General features: G+C 35.8%; 2 protein-coding genes across 6 annotated transcripts in view; one reads left to right on the plus strand and one right to left on the minus strand.

Moving 5' to 3' along the window:
* The first annotated feature begins 4,906 nt into the window (after positions 1–4,906).
* LOC124301618 (thioredoxin domain-containing protein 17-like) lies at positions 4,907–9,611 on the plus strand. Its single transcript, XM_046756918.1, has 5 exons — positions 4,907–5,019; positions 5,107–5,279; positions 5,376–5,610; positions 6,143–6,224; positions 6,705–9,611. The coding sequence occupies exons 3-5, from the start codon at positions 5,469–5,471 to the stop codon at positions 6,859–6,861; spliced, it is 381 nt and encodes a 126-aa protein (XP_046612874.1). The 5' UTR covers positions 4,907–5,019; positions 5,107–5,279; positions 5,376–5,468; the 3' UTR covers positions 6,862–9,611.
* LOC124301617 (SEC14-like protein 2) overlaps positions 7,099–21,897 on the minus strand; it is a 34,157-nt gene continuing 19,358 nt past the window's right edge. For 4 of the 5 annotated variants that reach the window (XM_046756913.1, XM_046756914.1, XM_046756915.1 and 1 more), the window contains 9 exons: positions 15,577–15,646; positions 11,679–11,722; positions 11,091–11,208; positions 10,200–10,409; positions 10,037–10,117; positions 9,434–9,633; positions 8,195–8,343; positions 7,725–7,876; positions 7,099–7,621 (listed from right to left, as the gene is read on the minus strand). In XM_046756913.1, coding sequence (XP_046612869.1) covers positions 7,503–7,621; positions 7,725–7,876; positions 8,195–8,343; positions 9,434–9,633; positions 10,037–10,117; positions 10,200–10,409; positions 11,091–11,208; positions 11,679–11,722; positions 15,577–15,646 — 1,143 coding nt within the window. In that variant the 3' untranslated portion in view covers positions 7,099–7,502. Of the gene's footprint in view, positions 7,622–7,724; positions 7,877–8,194; positions 8,344–9,433; positions 9,634–10,036; positions 10,118–10,199; positions 10,410–11,090; positions 11,209–11,678; positions 11,723–15,576; positions 15,647–16,301; positions 16,413–21,897 lie in introns of those variants that run through there. The other variant, XM_046756916.1, reaches the window with a different exon arrangement.

Genomic DNA, 21,897 nt, shown 5'->3' on the forward strand with positions numbered 1-21,897 from the left:
CTGTCATTTCAGTACTTATGTTGATTACTCAACTCGTATCGTTAATTGGAGATAACAATGTGTATCTTCATTCGACGCTCAAATCTTCATTACGAAAGAAGGTGCAACTGATTTTATAAAAATAATTTTTTAACTGACGTTAGATTTCCGTGGTTTGTTATTAATTCTCGTAATACAAACAGTTCACGAGTGAAATACTGGGAACGCTGTGCCGGATAGGCAATTGAGCTTCAACTAATTTCTCCGAAAAGTCGAGTTATTAAATGATTAGCGAGTAAAACTTTCGAATTTTACAATTCAACGATTTTACTGTGTCGACTGCAAAAGTTTAAGCTGGGGAAAAAAATGTTGAAATTGCTGATCTCCAAATTGCCAGAGGTATGTATGTGCACCTTGTTAACTTCGATTAAGAAACGAAATTTATCCAAAAGAAAAATGTATTTACGTGGAATTAACTCTGACTAGAGAAATTCGAAGGTATTACGATTCCGCATGAGTTACACATTATCGAAGCATGAGTTTTATTAACTATAAGTTGAATTTACGCGAGAATAAAATTTTAATTCGATAAACTACAATATGGTAGTATTTGACCAGTGAAAATAAGTCCACTTATGCTCGTTTCCACACCACCGCAAGGGGTAGAGAACCCGGCGCGTTTTTTTTTTTACGTGGTATCCCCAGGAGGCCTACTCCACCGAGAATAGTTGCAGGGTCGATCTTACGCTTTTTGAAAAATTGCTTATAACTTTGTTCACATGTTAATTATGATAAATTGTTTTCCCAATTAATTTGTACTCGCGTACATTGACAGCTTGTCGAAATTTTTCAGTTCATATAACCCGCGGACTATTTATTATCGACGAAAGTCCAATGTTTTAAGTATTGATGGTTGTTTTAATTATGGATGAAGGGTGGTTGTTTTTCATCTTATGAGGTATGAGATAATCAATAAAATGGAGAACCTGGTGAATATGCAGAACAATCACAACTAAACCAAAATCGAAAACATGTATCACTGTAAGACGTTGGCATTTACCTATCGATGACGATGCAGAAATCTTGGAAGAAATGGACACAAGTAGAGTCGAATAAGCACAACCACCAAAATACGACAGAGCTGTATAATTCTACAGTGAAATCAAAATCGAACATGACCTATGAGCAACTCGAGAAAAAAAAGCTGTGACACTGAAACGATCGCTATAACAGACTAAAACCATTTTAAAAAAAACTACAGCTGAATAAATTTTACTGCACTATTTGATCATGGTGATTCTGAACTACATCGCTAAATCTATGTATCGGTGAAAACAAGATAACTAACTCTGAACCAGACCTAAACCAGACCTAATCCCGAAAAATTAAACATTAATTTTTAAGTATGGTCAATAAAATTCAGTTACGCGGAACAGATGAAAATATTATTAGTGACATATGTCGGTACAGACAAAGATATACTTAGCTTAGATAGGTAAAAAAATATATAATTATCGAAAAAAGAAACATAGTAATTAGTTGAACCAGACAGAAGATTTGATTAGCTGAAACCAACAAAAATTTTATTAGCTGAAACAGACGAAGGTATGGTTAACACACATAAGTTCTTACACTGACGAAAAATGGGTCGACTCGAACATGATATTTACTTTAATATTCGTAGCTTTGATTATTAATTGTATTGATGAATAAAAATAGACATCTTTTTTTGCCATGAATCATTAAAGTGAATATCTCTCGACTGAATATTTTACAGTCCTCAGTGCATTTGTTAAAAAATTGGTTTTATTATCCTGAAACTGAAAATAATATGATCAGTTAAACGAGTATTTCTGTGCATTTCAGGTATATTCCATAAATACTGACACCTAGATTCTTCAATATCACTATACACTACCGAAATTTTTGTTCTTGCGCGTTGAGCACCGGTTTTCAAATGCCGCGCTTTCTCTCTTAAATGAAAGGTATGAAGTCCACGCGCAAAAGGCGCAGTGGAACTTGAAAACTTCATTGTTTGACAAAAAATTGACCGAAGAGCTGAAAGATCAGCACATCGAGAGTGCGTAACTCTTTTATATACTGTTTGTAAAATCAACGCGTAAAAAGCGTGTCCGTTTCCCGTTATTAATTTACGTGCGTGAAGCTGCGTCCAATTTTCGTGATTATTCTACGCGCAATATGGCGCGACAACTTAAACTGTCAAAAAATTTGTATTATCTGGGATGTGTCCCAAAAATTCTATAGAAACCCAATCCGCATCTGCATCTTTCTGAATTAGATACATTACTATGCGGATTGTTGTTCTCAAATTACAAATCGAATCGAAATCGGAGGGGAGGTTGGAGGGCATGCATTATTGTGTGGCGTGACGGTCGGCGGTCCTCTTCGACGCGAAGTCTTCGAGCTCAGCATCTCTCCCCATCTAGCGTACCACGGAACGCGATAGATGGTCCAGAGATGCGTTTTGCCCATTCAGACGATCACAGAGATCAATTGAATGGAATAACGATCGGTAATGACTAAATAATCGAATTGCATAACGATTGAAAAATCGTTGCAAAGTGACAAGAAATGGGAAATCGAATCTCGTTATTACTCAAATGTTGACAAACGGTGGAGAGACTCGAATACGGAATCTGTTGGGAAAAAATGTCTGTGATCGTTTGACGCTGTGGATTACAAAAGTTAGTAACATCACGGTCCATCGCGACCTTCCTACCCTCGCCTGTTTCCCAATGAAGCCACCCAACGGAAAAGAGAGATTCACACACTCATGCATAAACCCCGCGACGGATCCCAAAACGTCCATCTACCTACCCGGTTACCTATATTCGACCTAAACGATTCTCCATTCTTTCCAACACACATCATTCTTCATCATTTGCGCCGTGGTCACTGACTTACATTTTCGTTGGTTACCTGTTGGGAGCAAAATGTTTTTGTATCGTAGTCTGCCCACTTAGAATACAGTATCGCGGTTGTATCCCGCCAACCCTAATATTGCATTTGTTATTTTAGTGACTGTTGGCAGACTATCGGTACATTAACCTTTTGTAAAATTGATTAAAACATCCTGAATGCCAATTAGCATTTTTCTAAGCGAGCTAAGCCTGCAGTTGATCAATACTTGTTGGTTGTTAAAAGATTGAAAATGATATATAATATAAGATACAAGTTGATTACGTTACGTTATACCAGACTTTGGAATTTCATAAATTTAAAAATAACGTGAATAATTGAATATGTTCAAACCTCAGGTGAACCCACCACTTAAACGGCATCATCGGTAAATTCAAACGTAGATTATTACATCAGTTACGAAACACAATTTGATCTCGCGAGTGCCGAGTAAGCGATGATTACCTGTCGCGATGCTCATTCCATTTTTAGCAACGTGTAAAATCTTGAACTGGAAGTAAGCTACGCTAAATTGCATTGCGAAAAGAAATTATTCAACCGAAAGTTAAGCACGTTGCGATCGTGAATGAGCCTAACCATGCAGCTAAGAAATCGAAGATTTGTGTAACAATTGTTACCGCCACGCCACGTGACAGAGGAATCCCAGGGAAATACCCATAACCTAACACATGCAAACTCACCAGCGTTGCCGAGAAATGGAGAAGTTACTCGGAAGTCTCTGCTTAAATCTGTGAAAAACAAAGCAAGACACTTGAATTAATTTAGTAAATTGGCTTTTCAGTTTTCAAATCAATTATTACTGTTGTCGAGATTTATATCCATGCATTGCATGTTAGGCAAGAACAAAATTTGGGTATTAAATGTGCCACCTTGAATTATCAATCAATAATTAAAATAAGTATTGTTACCTCTTATCTGGGTTGCTCCGCAATTTAACGTAGTAGTTCTTGTAGCATCTCAGGTTTATTGGTGAAGCGACGCACTTTTCACATAATTCACATCTTCGCTAATCTCTTATAATCCAAAAATCCGCACCGCAATAACACTAGCACTCGATTCTACATTCACTTTTGTGCTGTAGCTATCTATTTGAACCGACTGAATAAACTGGCTGACAATGCAACTGCGCACATTCGCCGAAAATTAGTCAAAAAATATAATAAAATTGACACTTGACGCACAGAGACAAAATCACACATCACTGAAATCTGAAGTTACACAAAACAATGAAAAGTTGAGACATGAAATAAACACGAAATTCACCTTCAATGTTCGCAGGATGTTTTTATTTCAATAACTCGGTTTTTCCCACAAGCTATACGCTGGTCCTCGTATAATCATCACAGATGAGTATGTGGAAATACACTGATCGAACAACTTGACGTAACCTTGACAATGTGGTCTGAATGTTGAACCGATACCGAGAACACGTGATTTTGCTCCGACTGCTCAGAAACGATTGAACCCGCTCAGCGCTCAGAAGCGATTAAATCTCTACAGCCCGGAATATAATACCCCCCCCCCCCCCCCCCCCCGCTCCATTCTCCAATGGAGTGGGGGTAGGTGAACGCGTTTGTTCTTCCCCTCTCGCGGCCCCCACTCCACGGTTTGAGCGACAAGGAAGGCGGAAGAATTATCATCTTCTGTTCTTTAGAAAAATTTAAATCTGTTGACAGGACGCGTACGCTTTTTATGGAATGGAGTAGATCCGTCCGGTATCCGCATATTATAATATTTTTTTTACGATGTATGCAGGAGTAGCAAATACAAATACGAAAGAAGAGGTTATACATTACATTTTGATTGGTTACCGTTCGACCACGCTCCGCGCTTGTGTGAACCACTGAAATAGAGATGTTATTTCAGTGGTGTGAACCTAGCCTTAGGCTGAGATTTCGTGGTCAGCAAAAACTAGCAGCAGCAGCAGCAGCAATTCACTGAAAGTTACTAGCACTTCCGACGCAAGCTTTTTCTGTCCAGTTCATTCATCCGAACCGCGGAGCAACATATGAAAGGCATTTCATGAGCAGCGCTAGTGCTGCGTCAAACTATAAAGACAGATATTAGTTGGCATATGCTCTAAGATATTAGTAACATCTAGTAGGTTATTAAACTGCTGCTATTTTTTTCTGTCTATGAAATCACACCTTTACAGCGAGCGTTCGTTCCACTACTGCTTGTTTTCAGCGACCTTGCGACGGAATATTTTGGAGGCGTTCTAACTATCTAAAAAGCGCAAAAAACTACCTAGGACAGAGGCAGAGCTAGTCACCAAATCAGCTGTGCAAGAGAGATAAAAATGACTGCACTACGAGCTAATTTGGAAATGCACCGTATATTTCAGTGGGAGTTACCTACAGGTATATCTTACGACGTTGTTTGTGTTTAAATGTATAACTAGGACGTTATCTTCGGTTATTATCGTGATAAGGCAATTAATTATCTTTTTGTTACAGCTCAATAGGTCGAAGATCGTCCAATCTCATACGTTATCCGCTACAATAACAACTATCACGAGAGATTCATCAACGTTACGAAAACCGGTAATAATGGTCGTTCGCCATCACATTGAAGGTTACGAAAATTTTCAAAAATTTACTGAAACCTTTCCCAAAGATGAAGTCGCTTACATCTTATTCAGTGGTAGTAAATTACCCAATGGCAGCAGCTGGTGTCCTGACTGCGTTGAAGGTAAACCGACTCCTAAAATTTCAGTATTCTGAATTCCGCAATGTCCTTTACAAGAAATTTTCGAACGCCTGTAATCAGAAAACTGTATTTCTACAGTAGAAGCTTTTATTGGTTCTTGAATGTGGTATCTAAAAACATTTTTCACCGATTGCCTCTCCGATACTTAATGTTCATAACATCAGCATATCAAATTCCTAAAGTTCTGTTCTATTATTGCTACGCTATTAAAATGCTGCTTTAAAGTTTCTTTTCATTTTTATTAAAGCAAGCATCCATGGTTTCCCCACACACAATTTTCATGGTATATTCAAAGTACTGTATTGTTCCAAGTATAAGACGACCCCTAATTCTGAGACAGTGTTTCAGGATGTTTTTGCTTAGTTACCTGCACATACGACAGGTCCACATGTAAGACGAGGATGAATTTGACGGGCACTGTCAGCGCCAAAGAACCTTGGCTTATATTCGGAACAGTACGGCACATTTTCCATAATCCAAGAATCTTCATATCGAATTAATATTCTCATTTCAGCTGAACCATTTATTCAAAAAGGCTTACAAGTAGCACCAGCAGAATCTCATTTCATTTACGTCGAGGTTGGAGATAGATCCTTGTAAGTTGTTTAATTCTGTTTTACTTAATACTTATTATGTATACCAAGTATTTCATGTCAACTTGACCAACATTTCACCCTTAATTTTTTTTGTTTGAAGCTCTGTTTTTTTTTTGTTCTCTCGGTATCCTAAATATTATCGATAATATGAATTGACCGATCCAGACTATTGCGGATTATCGCAATTGAATCATCAAATTGTCATAGTATTTTTTTTTTTTTAGAAATGACAGGCCACACGGCTATCGCCTAAGAGAAAAAACCATTCTATTTCAAATCTTGATAGAAACAGTGCATCGCACTGTCATTGGATAGTTACTACTATCAATGAAATGTACATAAAATTTTTGAGTGATGGAAAAGCGATTGTTTCAAATTTTTATTCTGAAAACTGTTTTCAGAAAAACTACTTGAACAGCAAGATATTTGTAATTACTATTATCCAATTAACTTGAATTTCTAATGCATTTCTCCTTATAGTTGGAAGGATCTAAAATGTCCGTTCCGAACGGATAATAAAACCAACTTGAAAGTTTTACCCACTTTGGCAAGATGGGGAACTCAGAAACGGTTAGAAGGTGATCAGTGTTTGGATGTTGGCCTTGTGGAGATGTTGATTACGGACGAAGATGACTAGATAATTAAGTAACATACTCGAACGTATACTGAACAGTGTTATATGTGATCTTGATTCGTCAGCTCATCATTTTCCTCATATACGTGAAAACCGATATTATTCATCGAACACTTATCAGCTCAAGGCAAAGTGGCCATGAATGATTCTTATCTACATGAGTAAATTAAGAGGAAAACTTAAGCAATTGATATTATTGGCTTTTGCATTGCCTTCGTAGTATGAGAATAATATTTTTAAGATGTAATCGGCACCTTAGCCATTAGAAATGAACGTAAACAGCTGATTCTAGACCCAAATTTGAACTGGGCATACTTCACTCGTCAGCCACTTGCCGTACTGATTCTGCCTTTTTAATTTGAGTAACTTAATATAATCATTTATTGATAACACAAACGTTCTTACAGTGTAAAATTTAAACTTAATCACAATTCACCGATATAAGTAAAAATATTTATAAAGGGTTCCGAAAATTGATAACAATCGTAAGATTTTTAACACTAATAAATGAGAATATATATGTATAGGTATATAAAAATTATTATTTACAACGTTTGTCAGTTACTCCTACAGTCACGAATTCATGTTGCGTTACATGACAGCTATATGACATTGACTAACATCGTCAACTTATAATACATGGTTCAATTGTCGGACAAAGTCAGTGCCTCGGTAACCGTTGGCAATGGAGGTGTAACTTGCACCAGATAGTGGATCTTTTTGTTTCTCAATATGCTGTAACTGTTGTCAAATATAACTGAATCTGGAATGGCAAAAAAGAGAAGAAACAAAATTTCAGTTCCTTTAGCATAATTATACAGAATCGCAATTATAAATTTTTAAGTTTCACTCAATTTATAACTCACAAGTGGCTGGAGCTTTGCAAGTAATTACACCAACTTCATCCATTTCATGAGCAGGAACTCGATGGAGCGGAATAACTTCAGACTGTGCTCCCTCTTCATTTTTCTCAATAATTCCAAATTTTATATCGTGACTTTCGGATCTAAACTCCCATCTGACAAACAAACGTTGTTATTAATTATCGTGTATGTTGCAGTTTTCGAAATGCGATAATTCGAGAAAAGAACTTCAGAACAAGTTTGTAGCTAGCAGATTTGAATTTACAGTTTAAAAATCTAAAAACAAAATGAAAATAAATCCTAGGAAAATATCAGTTTGAAATTATCATGTTAATTTCAAATAACTCGTATATTAAACACAGAAATAGGTATTAGTTTTGATCTTTCTGTTGTAAAAGCCGTCAAATATGTGGTATAACGTTTTTCAGTGTTATTGTATACAAGTATTTCTGATAGTATTTCATGTTTCATACCGTAAAAAGCTTCCTTCTTCCGCTGTTAAAAAGTTTAAAGTAAGTTTGTCTCCTTTTTTAATTGTTGCCGTTTCCAGATCTGCGTTGAGTTTTTCCTTATCTGCTTTGCTACTGTACATGTGCTTAGGAATTTTACCACCTTGACAGATCTGTTACAATTCCAACTTATTATTAGCTGTAGTAATATACGATGTTACATTCTCACACATCCTTTAATACTTCATACATCAGAATTTCATTTTTTTCCATGGACCAGTGATTTTTTCTGATTCGACTAGAAAATGGATGAAATAATGCAATAGTAAACTATTTTATGATAAATGAAGAAACATTTTTATAAAAAAAAGAGAGTATTACCTGTGAAGAACAAAAAATTTTCATGAAGAAATTTGTAAACTTCATGCAGTAATAAAATTCAAGAACTCTGCTTGGTTACAAATTAAAAGTTTTGTTCTTTTAATTTTCATATTCAGTGTGATGTAGAATCGCAAAATTATAGTTCGTACATAAACAAATTCAAATGATATACCTAACAGAAGTATAAAAAATATGATTATTCAAAATACGAAAAAATTTACGTAAGAACTGCTAATTGGGTTTAGGATAGTACCTAATGACCATAATAAATAATTTATCTATTTTTCGATTGCTCGTGACTGTCACGCCGACCTTACCTATTACAGTTTCTTCTGATAAGTATACCTGTTCCAACAAAGTATAGTAAGCTCTACTGTGACATTAATAATAGTTTAGCCATATTTAATTAAATTTGGCTTTAATTAACCTAACGAAACCTCACTGGGTGTTGAATTTGCGTGGAAAAAATCCTACGCAACATTTATACGAATACTATTTTCGATATACCGTTTATTCGAAATTTATAACAAAAAAATGTGCAGATATCGATTGTCCTTGGAGCTAAAATAATTCTTTAAAAAGGATGATGTCTGGATTGTTATTCATTTTTTGTGTCGTATACTAGAATTTCACGATGCATATCTTAGACCGGAACAATTTTTTGCTAGGAGATATTCACTCATAGACCAGGTGACAAGCGATTTGCAACAGTTTCAACCGATTTCAAGCAATTTTAAAGCGTCTGCTTTCCAAGGTGATTTCCGACTTCAACAATCGAACACTACCTTGGTTTTTTGTGTAATAAACATACTAATATTTTTTCGACAACTTTCCAGTATAACACCTCCCCAGTTATGAAAAGAAGTAATAAAAAAGATTTGCCTTGGTAGTCAGTCTTGGATTGCCATCCGGGTCAGTCAGAGTTCCCCCAAAGTGTTTGGGCAATTGATCGGCTGAAATGGTGCGCAGCACCGCAGGTTTCCATTTTGCCGGATCCGCTTTGTAAATTTGTATTTTTGACAGGGTGTACTCGTTGAGAAAATTCTTAACTATCGAAAAAGCGAGAGCAAAAACTTTCGGCGCTGTAAAAATCGGTATAAAATTACAGTTAGCGTCATCATCGTAATATTGAAAGATTTCCCGTTTTGCAAACAATGGTGTTCGTTATTGGCGTGCATGGGGTAATTTGACACAGGGTAAACCTGCATTTACATAATTCAAAGTACAAGTATATTTTCAGTTGCCTAAACGTAGGCGGACATCTATAGTAAATTGCCCACACGACATTTCCACGGGGATATTTCGAGATTGAAAAACAAATGTGTGTTTTTTTCAATTTGGAATGTTTACATATAACTGTAACTGTAACTAACTATAATGTTTAATTACATAATGTTTTCGAACCGAAACCTGAACCGTAAAAATTGTAAATAAAATTGAAATTGAAAATAGAAGTTTTTGTTTCTGCATATATGATTTACGTACCATTTATGATGTAACACATTTTTAGAATTTCCGGGTAGTTTGCCTCGTACATTTGGATTAACGCAATTACGAGTTCTCCGGCTGTAAACATATTTGATTGAATATATTCGATATCTTTCAATTCTGCATAGTGTACGGAATTGTGGAAGCTGCTAAGACAAACCTGGCCTCCATGCGTATTGCCTCAAATTGAAGTCTTCCATGTCAAAAATCACTGTTATCTGGTTGGCGATTTGTCCGTGCTTTTTGCTTTGCTCTTGAGCGATTTTTAGGTACTGCTCTAAATACTTTATCGTTACTTTGATCATGTCGTTCTTTGATATCACGTGTAAAAGTCCGTACATATCCAGCCCAGCGAAAGGTGCTATCACAGCTGTAAATAACGCTATTATGTACTTAATTATATATGTATTGGCATGAGAAATTTATACAAAGGACGGTCCAAAGAAAGTTAACAGAATTTTGCCATAAAACTTTCGGCTCAATCGGTTGTCAATTTTCCCCTCATTCAGCCTATACAATCATCATTTGGATTTCCTTGCCCAATTCTTCCATGACACATTCAAATATAAAAATTTTTATCTAGTTTTTCCAGAATCACAAATTTAAACTTCTCTAAAATAAAAAAAGTTTTTTCAACGCAAACTTGTGCAGTATAAAATATCTTCTCTTTTTTTGATGTAGATAAAAAAAAAAAAAATCTTGTTTAGTTTTTTTTTTCATCAAAAACACGTTAAAACGATTTTCACGAAGACTTTTAATAATTAAACATCCTATAGGATGATTAGCAATATTTGCAATTCTTTCCCTTTGCGAATTAGAAAATTGATAATTATGTTGGGATTCATTGGGCTCTTTCATAACTTTGTAAAATTCGAATTGACAAGCGAATAGTCGAAAAATATTTCATTCAAATCTCTGTTGAGACATTGAGAATCCTGTCAGAGATTCGAGAAACAGCTGACAATGAGCTCTAGAGGCAAACCCACCTTTTGTACTCATTATAGAATTTAAAAATAGTGAAACTACACTTTTTAATATACTTGTTACTTACTCGGCGCGCCATCTTTGTCGAACCCGCTCAATCCCCGGGGTAAATAATCGTCAAATATCGGAGGAGCCACCCATTCGTGTATTTTATCCACCTGCCATATTTTTCTCCACTCCAGTGACTGGAAATCAGGAAATCATTCTCAATTATTTTCAATTCAATTATTTTTTTTTTTTTTACAATACAATGGCAAGCAGAACGTACATGCAATTTATATAAGATAGATTGGCCTTCGATTTGAATTCATGTCAGTTAAGAATTGGCCCGAAATAGTCTCACATTAGAAGATTAATTTACGGCAGATATCGAGTCTTGACAGACGCATAGATGATCTTGAAGGTAGTGAATTGTCATTTTCAATTTTAAGTTTTTTGCCGAAGCATCCTTCTAGTATGTCCAATAATTTTCCTTAAGGAGAAATTGGTAAAGGGAAGCGGGCGTTGATCATTTATAGTGACTGATGGAATGAAGCTGAGCTTCTTTTCAAAATACTGTATTAGATTCTTGACATTTTCACTTGCACTTATAGGTATATAGGATAATTTTTCCCAGTTTATCCACAAATGTTTTAATAAATATTCTTAAACTCACGTCTCGTAGCATCTTTTCAGCAGCTGTAGCGTCCCATTTTCGTGCTGAAACGTAAATGCTATACTGTATATAATAAGACGGAATTGTTTTATGCACACGTATCAAACAGACCGCGGAAATGCAAACCATTTTATACATTAAGAGAAAGGTGGTAAACCGCTTATATTAAAATGCACGATAAATTTCCCAGAGAAGATTAAACCCCACTCGTTTATTTTCTCTAGACAATGTGGGATGATTATCAATATCTAGGAAGTACAATCCTGAGTAATAAATATTCAAATCTCTATTAACATTCCTCGGTAAAACCGCAAATTTGCAGAAAATTTATAACCAGGAAGAAATGTCGGTACATTTAAATTTTAGACCTACGTATTCAATTACTTAGCTTATGGCGCGGTGAAATTTCTTCCTTGCACAAATTTACAGATTGAGATGACCCATTATATAAAAACAAAAGGATGCTGCCGAGATTTCCTGATTAGTTTATCGGTTGAAAAACCAGAGGAGGTTCAATTGCATTCAAAACATGAATGTATTTACTATCTGAATCAGAGTGGGCACAATTGTTCCCTGGCCCAATATGGCTCACTGGTTTTTTTTTTTTTTAGTAAAAATAAGAGAGAATCTATTGAAAAAAAAAAAACTTACGAATAAACCTTAAAAATAACCTAGTGACATTTTTTATGCATGTTTCGTGAAGTAAAAGTACACTTTCTAAACTAAATATATGCAATAAAGACTTTTATATCAGCTTTCGTCAGACACATTTTTGTTTAGCAAATGTATGTACTATACATTATTTATTCCGTCGAGGTAGGTCAGTTTCGAAATTTTTCTCAATGAATTGCAACGTTTCGTTCGGGCTGTCCGCCGACCATCTTCGGCAGGAGAAAAATTTGAAAAAAAAAAACGAAACGAGAAGAAACGGACCAACTACGACAGCGAGAAGAATCGGAAAGAACACAATCTCAGGATTACGTTCTGGAACTGTCATGGAATAAAAACTTGTTCAACATTGAAAACGAGGGGAAACCGAATATTTTTGGAACATCAGTAATCTGGGCAATGACGAACCCCGTCAGGCTTCCGCAGCAATTTGCCAATTACTTTGCCTCCTGGGCAAAAGCGACAAAGGACAAGACCAGAGGACGAGGCGGCGGAAGCCTGGGGATGCAGATTGACAAAGATATCGGTAAGGCAGAGATCGTGAATAGCTCTGAAAGATGGATCTTCGTGAGTCTTTGTGTTGGAAAAAAATCAAGATCACCATCGGGATTGATCAGTTTAAACCTAAACTTGAGTTAGAGGTAATCCTAGAATCATTTCGAATCACGCTTGACAATTCAAATATGATTATTGGAGGTGATTTCGATGCTCGAATCGGTGACGAGGTGCCCGTAGAGTTAAAATAAAAGACAAGTTTATATACAAATAGAGAAACCTTGGATAAAAATATAATGACTGAAAGAGGAACGGTTCTTTAATTTTATGACGTCAAACGGGTACATCTGTCTAAACGGGAAAACAATTAGCGACAGATCAGCTAAGCACACATTTTCGTGCGAGGTTGGTAAAAGCATGATCGACTTGATTTGGACCAAAATAGACGGACCAAGTTACATCGAAGTTCTTGCCGTGAATTTGACGAAAACTGGCTCGCATCGATTTGCGGTCATGCTTGACTTGGCAAACAAGATAACGGAGAACCTTGACAGTCACCAGAACTGGACTAAAATTATTACCAAACGGTTTGGTCACTGATAGTAATGGAAACATTTTTGAAGAGAGCTTTCAATCGCTTTCAATCGCGAAGTAAACTGACAAGAAAAAAATGTCACAAATCTAATCGAAATCTTAAGTGTCACGATATTATACGGAAGGCGGGCATCGCTGCAGGGCTTATGAAATAATTAAAAAATCATAAATAGCCAAATGCGAAAGCAAAATACACGATTTGACGGTGACTATTTGCGAGTATAAAAATAAATGCAAGAACTTTTGAACGTATATCCTGACTCGCGTTTCAATGATGTAGAAAAATGGGCGTATGACAAAGCGAGGAAGAAATATTATAGAAATTTAAGAAAAGCAAAGAGAGTGGCGTGAGATAAAAATATTATGGATAAATTTTCAGACCTTGTGGCAGAATGTAAATAAGTCCAAGAGTCCTAAACTTGCCAGCGTACTTACAACGGCTGCCGAGTTAAACAATTTTTACGAACGTATATCTCCGGAAAAATTGTGCGACGACTCGTCATTTTTTGACGCGTGTCAACCTTTCCTCGTTGCGCCTTTCACAAGCAATGAGCAAGCAAGAAACACCGCGAAGTTAAAGAACGCAAAAGCTCCTGGTTTCGACATGTTAGGCAACAAATTTCGTAAAGAATCCCCCCGCAGGTCTGTCTTGAGTGCTGATGCATTTCAACAAAGTTTTACCATACATGGTAAAGGACCTCACCGTCCTGGAGGGAAGTCGGACTAACTACGATACACAAAAAAGGGGACAAAAGAGAGGCGTTAAACTATCGAGGCACCACGCTCGTTAACAATATTACAAAATTATTTACGCAAATGTTGAAAGACAGACTCGAAAAAATTCAGCAAACGGAGCTGAGATTCATTCCAGAATGTCAGACAGGGTTTAGGGCGGTGCAAAGTTGCGTGGATAAGATTTTTGCACTCATTGGTGCTGTTCAAATCCAACCGTGACTTGGTGGACGTTCGGTACACGAGCTTTTTGTAGATTTCGAACGAGCCTTTTCACTCAGTACCGCACAGTCCTCCGTGGAACAAACTTTTTCACTTAGGAGTGAGCTCGAAATTCATTAAGATGATGAAAAACGTGTATGACAGTGCGATTGTCCAGGTGAAAGTAGAAGGAAAGCTTTCTCGGAAGATCGAGGTACCGAAGAAGTGCTCCAGGGGAAAAGCCTAAGCCCCTTACCGTTTATGCTTTACCAATATTCAAGAGTTTATGCGAAACGGAGATCTAACGGGAGTAAATACAGACGGCTACACGGACATCATTATGCTTTTACACGCGGATGACTTAATTATACTTAATCACTCAAAAGTCGACCTACAAAGAGAAATCACTACTGCAACCTGAACCGGCTCACTATTAATACTGACAAGACCAAAGTTACGATCTCTCGAAACGGAGGAAAGATTAAGGTGGAAAATCGGGAAAGTTTTTAATTGTATGGCCGAACTTTGGAAATTGTAAAGAAATGGCACGGTTATCTCAATAATAGCAAAATTTGACAAAATTTGCTTGTGGCGACTCCTGCAACTAAACCAGTAAAACCCTAACTGTAAGTTTAATATTATAGTATAACTGCGTCGACTATTAAAGAAAATTGGATGCGCGGATATTTTGAAGGACGTTTCTTCGTCAATTTTTTCATTCTTTCAGTCTTAATGAAAAAAGGCAATCCAATAATAATAATTCATTTTTCTTTTTTCTTATTCATCTTTTGACGTTACGAAATCTCCATCTTCTAATGGGTGTCAAAAATGTTGTCATATTTTATAAGATTTTTCGGAATTTTATCGCATCTTATAAAGACTTTAGATACGCTGGGTTGAAAAATTCTGAAAAAAATGCTATTGCGTTTTTGGTCATGTACTTTCATACAAAAAATTATAAATCCAATGAGACATCGACGTAGAATTTTGATCGAGGTATCATGAAATGACCCATAAATATTTTAATTAATTCAATGGTGTAAAAAAATGTGAATAAAACTGTGTGAAATTCTTCGCGAGATTGTAGCAACCGATAATTTATGTCTTTCCTGGCAAATTCTGTGTACAGTTACGGGGAGATACGAAAAAACGAACTTGTACGGATCAGTAGATTCGGAAACTTTTTCATCATTCTGCGTGAACATACCTCTGAGCCATCGTAACAGAAAATGGTCGTCATGATGCGGTTGCAGAACATCGCGAACGTTTCGCCTGAACTGTAAAATAAAAACAAAAAATCAAGAAATTAGACAAAGATCCTAGACAGAATTGAATATTTCGAAGCCTTTTGAAAGAGCGGGCAAAGAATTGATCAAAATGTCGAATTCCCATGATTATATTTACTAACTATGGAAGGTTCAATTATCAACATAAATTTGACTTCTGAAAACTTTCAATTATCGAAAATCATAGTTTATTCAAAAATCCGGTACTAGACATTTCTTATAGATTTCTTGATTTTAATTGTATGCGGAACAGCTGGTACATTTTTCAAAATAAATAGTCTGAATAGAACAGAAAAATATTGTTAATAATCTTCTGTAAACAATCCCTACTGCAAATGGAGCAGAAACCGAATGTATGGATCCTTTCTTTGTAAATCTAATTAGACTCTTATAACCTTCATCTTCTTGACAAACTTTTCGATTACAGATCATTTTTTTTTTTGTTTGAACTCTTATTATTACTATTAAAGTTAAATCTGACACGTACGTTCTTCTGTATACTATTAATACCTGTAGATATTTCTATAGCTCTGAAACTTCTTTGTCCACTTTTTTTCTGAACTATTCTCACTTAGACTCTCGCAACCCTTCTTGTTCGGCTTGGGTAAAATAAAAGAAAATGGTTCAATTTTGTTGTTTGAAATACTTTCAAGTGCTTCTTTTTCTTTTCCCTTCGGACTTTCTCCCCAAGACGACTCTTTCTATTATCTATCGCTTCCCTTTCTATATCAGGTACCCACATACTTTCTGCTCAGATGTACTTTTACCCAGGCTTTTTCCCTTTCATCTGACGCATCCTGCTGTACAGTCACTTTATTTGTATGCCTACCATCTGATTAGTGTACATAGCCTTTCGACGCTACTTCTTCGTACAATCTTTAACTAGTTAAACAAAATGACTTTGCGATCCTCTTCTCAATCAATGAGTTTTTTTTTTTTTTTTCAAACTTCTTTATTTCGAAAATGCTCCACTTTCACTTTACTCTAAATCGTCAAGTGATCGTGGTAAGGTTTTATGGGACGTATATTCCCAACCAAAATTGAGTCTCGATGAGAATATTGAACACTTTGCGATGAGATGAAAGTATGAAAAAAGTCATAACCAAGTTGATAAGATAATTAGTTCTGAATAATAATAATGCCAAAAATTTTTTATAAGAATTGTTCAAACAAAAATTTGTGTAACAAATCTCCAGTGAAATTTGTTTCACATCATATAAAATGCATTCATTGATTTTTCTTTATGCCTACGAATTTTTTAGGAATTTTAAAAACTTTGAACTTCTGGATCGGTTTTCGCAAATGGTTGTACATTACATTGAAGAAGTTTTAGAAGCATGGAACGAATAGGGTCGTAAATAATAAATCTCTTCGCACACTACTGTGAACTTGCGGAGTTGTCTCATTGTATTCAAATCGTGTTTTATTTAACAATGAATTTCGAGATATTTAATTGTTCAGCGGAGACTTTTAACACCTCTGTTTCTTCAAGCTACACTTTGCAAAAACCAACGCATTCGACTCTCTCCTGCAGTGGCATACCTTTCCGCTACTGATCTTTGCAGTGTAATTCATTTCTCGGTGCTGAGAAAGCAGAGCTGTACCAGAATTACTTCCGATAATATCCCTCGCAAAACGTGCCTCGCGGTCAAAACAAATTATACAGCAGTTCTTTCTAAATCGTATCCTGCAACATGTCTGAGTACTGAGCACTGCAGTAAAGAATGCAGTTTATTCCAGGAGATCAGATTTTACCCACAATACTGCAAATGAAACTCTCGGAACAAAATAGTGATTTAGAAAATATACCATAACGAATTTTCACTCCGGAATTTTCTCTCCGGGAGAAGATATGGCATGGAAAAAATGACAGAAAAGAACAAAACATTTTTTTGCTGTCAACTCCTGAACGGCGCACCGACAGGAAATTGTACACTCAAGGAATTTTTAGTTCCGGTTACCGCTCAGTTCTTAACTATTTTCGTTTTTTATCACAATCGAAAAATATAGTTCTAGGTAAAAAATGAAAATTAGTTTTGTAAGCGTTACCAGAAAGTCTAGTATCCGTTACTATTCTTTCTCATTACGATCACCGTTACTATGTTTTCTTGTAACTGTTGCGAAAATTTAATGCTTGTGCAAGAATAAATTGACGTTAAAGCCTTATTTAACTAAAAACGTAGAGTTAACCAAACAAACTGACTTGGCGTTGCAATTACCAAAAAAGGATTGAAAATAGCGCAAAATGGTTAGGCGTACCTCGTTTTTCGTAATACCAACAATATTCAAACAGTTTTTTTAACGATACCTATTTGACGCTGTTGAGTTTAACATCTCATGCCTCGTTTCGTGTAAGTTTCTTCTCCTATCTTGCAAACAAATATTCTACTGAGTGGATTTTTGTGTTAAAAATTTAAGGACCAAAAGACAAAAAAAAAAAAAAATGACAAATTAATTCTTACAACAAAACAGTCTGTAACTTTACCTGCTGTATAAAAAGCTTTAGTTATCGAATAAATACTGACGAATGGAAGTCAAGATCCTTTTTTAATTATTTTTAACTAAAATTAAAAATTAGGTAGTTGCTTAATTGGCTTAGTTGCTTGAATGGTAGATTTCTTTTACATGAACTTGTCAACAAATGCAACATGATGAAGTTCACTTGAAATTGTAATCAATACCTAAATTTTTATCGACAGAATTTGTTTCCCACAATATTATGTAATACACTTCTGTAAATATTTCTCTCTCGAAATCACTTCAACTTTCATTCTCCGCAATCCGATAAAATGAATCTGCAATGTTGTTAAAAATGAAACACATCTCCTCTCTACGTAATACCGAACTCAACGTTTCTCTGGCTGTCTATCCGTATGTGAACTTATGACTAGTTGCATCGTCTGGCAAGGTTGTAAGCTATATTAATATTTATAGTAATTGGCTATATTATAGGAGGTATAACGATATTTGTAAGCCAAGTCGGAACGGGATCACACACTTATAATGCGAACGCTGACTGAAATCTTACAGATATGGAAAGTTATGTGCAAGAGTTTTCAAGGTCCCGATAAGTTCTATATAAAGTTTTCATAAGCATATGGTTTTGTGGAATAATTTTGACACAAGAAGCATTTGAAAATATTTGCGGGCGGAGCCGCAACGGGCTGTTAGTTTGACGATAATTGAAAGATCTTGAAAATAAATAGCGTATAAAGAAGAAGCATACTGAAATTAAAATGATTTATTTGGAAAAATAAAAATTAAAAATGGTATAACAAGTGTCCGGTAAAACAACTAATTGCCTATGACAATTCAATTTTCAGGATAACAAATATCTTTGATAAACATGGCTAACAATTTAACCGAAGCGTATATTAATTAATTTTGCGTCAAGTTCGGCTGATCGATTGTCATTATGCCGATTTTAGATACGAATCAAGTTACTCATCGAATAATACAATTTATAAGTGAAGTTCAAGTTGACGATTGAGCTACAGCAGCTTATACAGATACGATTGGAATTGTCGGTCAATGAATTGATTCCATAAAGTTATTATGGTGATATCATATTACCAGTTGCCTTTCAAATATGACTACCTGCTAATAATCATATGATTACAATACATTTTTATAATTTTTATAGGTAAACTTTAACGAACTCCGAATGACCAAGCTAAATTTAACGGTTTAAAACTTAAGAGCAACTGCGCAAATCAACTTTAGATATATTAGATAGATCATGAAAAAAAAAACTTACAAAGTTTGACTGTCTCTTCGAGCCGTCAGGTACACGAGGCCCCCTTAAAGATTATTGCTAGTCATCGAATTATAACGTATCTATGAACCAACACTTCTTACACTCTTTGTACATTATTTGATGAGACCCGTCTTAAGTCGTCAAGTTTTTATCAGAACATACGAAGTTACAATTATAGATGTTTATGTCTTGCAGTTTTCAAAGTAAAAATGATCAAGTGTCGCGTAAGTTGGCTGATTGTGAGAACAAAATTTAACAATTGTAAATTTTTCATCATCGTAATTAATACATTAATGGAATCGACTCCGGGCTTTGGCCGATGACATTCTTCTAGTCATAGCGTACGAATATCATGCAGGATTTGACGGAAAATAATCCAAAAGATAATTATAAACCGTTAAGTCGTTCATGATTGAAGTTGAGATATGCCGCTTTTCGTGTTTGTTTTTGAGATAGTACGTCAAGTCAAATGTTTAATTATTGGAAATGGAATCCGTTGGAAACCATCTCCCGATATTACATTTCATCGGTAGAGATAGATTCGCCACTTTAGTATACGTAAATAAATCTTGGGCTGTGATTATTAGTTTTTTTGCCGTACATGAAATTTGAATTGATCAACATACTGTCATCGCCATTTTTACGGCATTTACCAAAAACTGATTTTTGTATCTATGGTTTGTCACTAGTATACCAATCCAAGGAAAAACCCGTGAAACCTGAAAAAACTGTTTTTGTTCTCACCTTCATATCCAAGAATAATATTTACGTAACAATTACCGAGGTCAAGAAATCATTTTCATCAAAACCTGTCTACATTCTTGTTGACTCTTGAGATTTAAATCGGTGGACGAGTTGAATTGACCTATACCTAGATTACGTAAAAGCCTCGTAACGCGCGTAGAAAGAACCATCGAGGTCGACGATGAACGGTGGAATCTGCCGTCGCCGCGATTTTTTTTTTTTTCCAATTCACCCGAGGTACATATATCTGAGTCTGTAAACTGTAAAGTTCGCGGTACACAGCGAATAATTGCCCGAAGAATCTGTCCCGGTTGCACCTTGACAGGTGTGTAAGAACTCTCAAACAGAAAGCCAAGTGAAAGTCTGCATGGTTACCGCAATTACTTTATACTAGCGGGATATTGCCTCAATATCACACCATAACGTGTGTATATTACTAAAGATCGATGGTATACAGAATTGAAATCATACGTTCAATAATAATGAGATCTAAATATTAATTATTTGCGAATTTAAATATTTCGTAAACTTTCTTATCGCTATAGATATCGCGGTGTAATTGACGAACGACAAGCCTGTAAAGATAAGTCGTTCGATTTGATACTAGCAATAAGAGTAACGGCCAGACGCTGATAGCATTGCACTCGTAAAATCCTCCGAGTATTTACCGCGAATCAAGGTTTGCAAGTGTAAATTCATCGCAGCGTTATTATGCAAATTTGCGAGAACGCTCGAAAGTAACGGTAATTGAAAAAAGATAAGCGGAACTTTTACGCTTCGGGGCAATTATTGCAGTATGTTCTTTTAGTGCAATTATAGATTCGAAAGAAGGAAGTTGAATCTGCCGACAAAATCCCGGGACTCTTAAGTTTGTGCATGTAACTAAAAAATCCTGATTAATATGTTTGTACAACGCGTTTATCTGTGATATTCTCTCGATTATAGAGATTGTTGACCAAAAATTGATGCTCTTTATTAATTTCATTACGATATAGTCGAACATTGGGTATCTTACTATATTCGTAAGGTACGAAGACCTCTTCAAGAATACGACAAATATATATAAAATACCGAAATTTTAAACAAAAACTTAGACATCGATGCTTCATTTTAGATCGCTTCGAAGCGATTAAAAATCCAACTTCGTTTAATTCGTTTAATTTTGCTCTACGATAGCTCGTTTTATTCAGACTATTTGTTACAAGATTGCGAGCTACTAAGATTCGATAGTATATTGTGTTGTAACAAGGAGGCACACTCGGTCTTTCCGGGCCGAGCGTAAGATTGCAATATGAGTCGCGGGTGAGCACGCATACGAGTCGAAGGCGAATATTATATGCTTGTGCAAGCCGAAGACGAATATTACATATACACGAGGCGAAAAGACCGTTGGCTCCTTATTGCACACGATTCTTTTTACAAGAGTATGATATGCGTTCTTTCGCGGAGCACGAAATTGAGGTTAGGATCGCGCAATGTCAGATTTGTTCGCGACCGCGCATGAGCGCAGTACCGAAAGGACCACTTTTAACTCCTAGGGCTTAAAAGTGTTCTTTTCAGTACTCCGCGCATGCGCATTGACAGACTCACTCAACTTTCATAGAAACGGGTACTTTATGTACGGGAAACACGTGTGAAAAAATGTGTAAAACATGTTCCCGTTATATAAAGCATTTGTTTACAATTTTAGTATTTTCTGTCTTTTTATTTTTGAAGAGATCTCCGGAGTTTATGAATGCAA

This window comes from Neodiprion virginianus, chromosome 3 (assembly GCF_021901495.1).
Source record: "Neodiprion virginianus isolate iyNeoVirg1 chromosome 3, iyNeoVirg1.1, whole genome shotgun sequence".
Taxonomy (NCBI): Eukaryota; Metazoa; Arthropoda; class Insecta; order Hymenoptera; family Diprionidae; genus Neodiprion; species Neodiprion virginianus.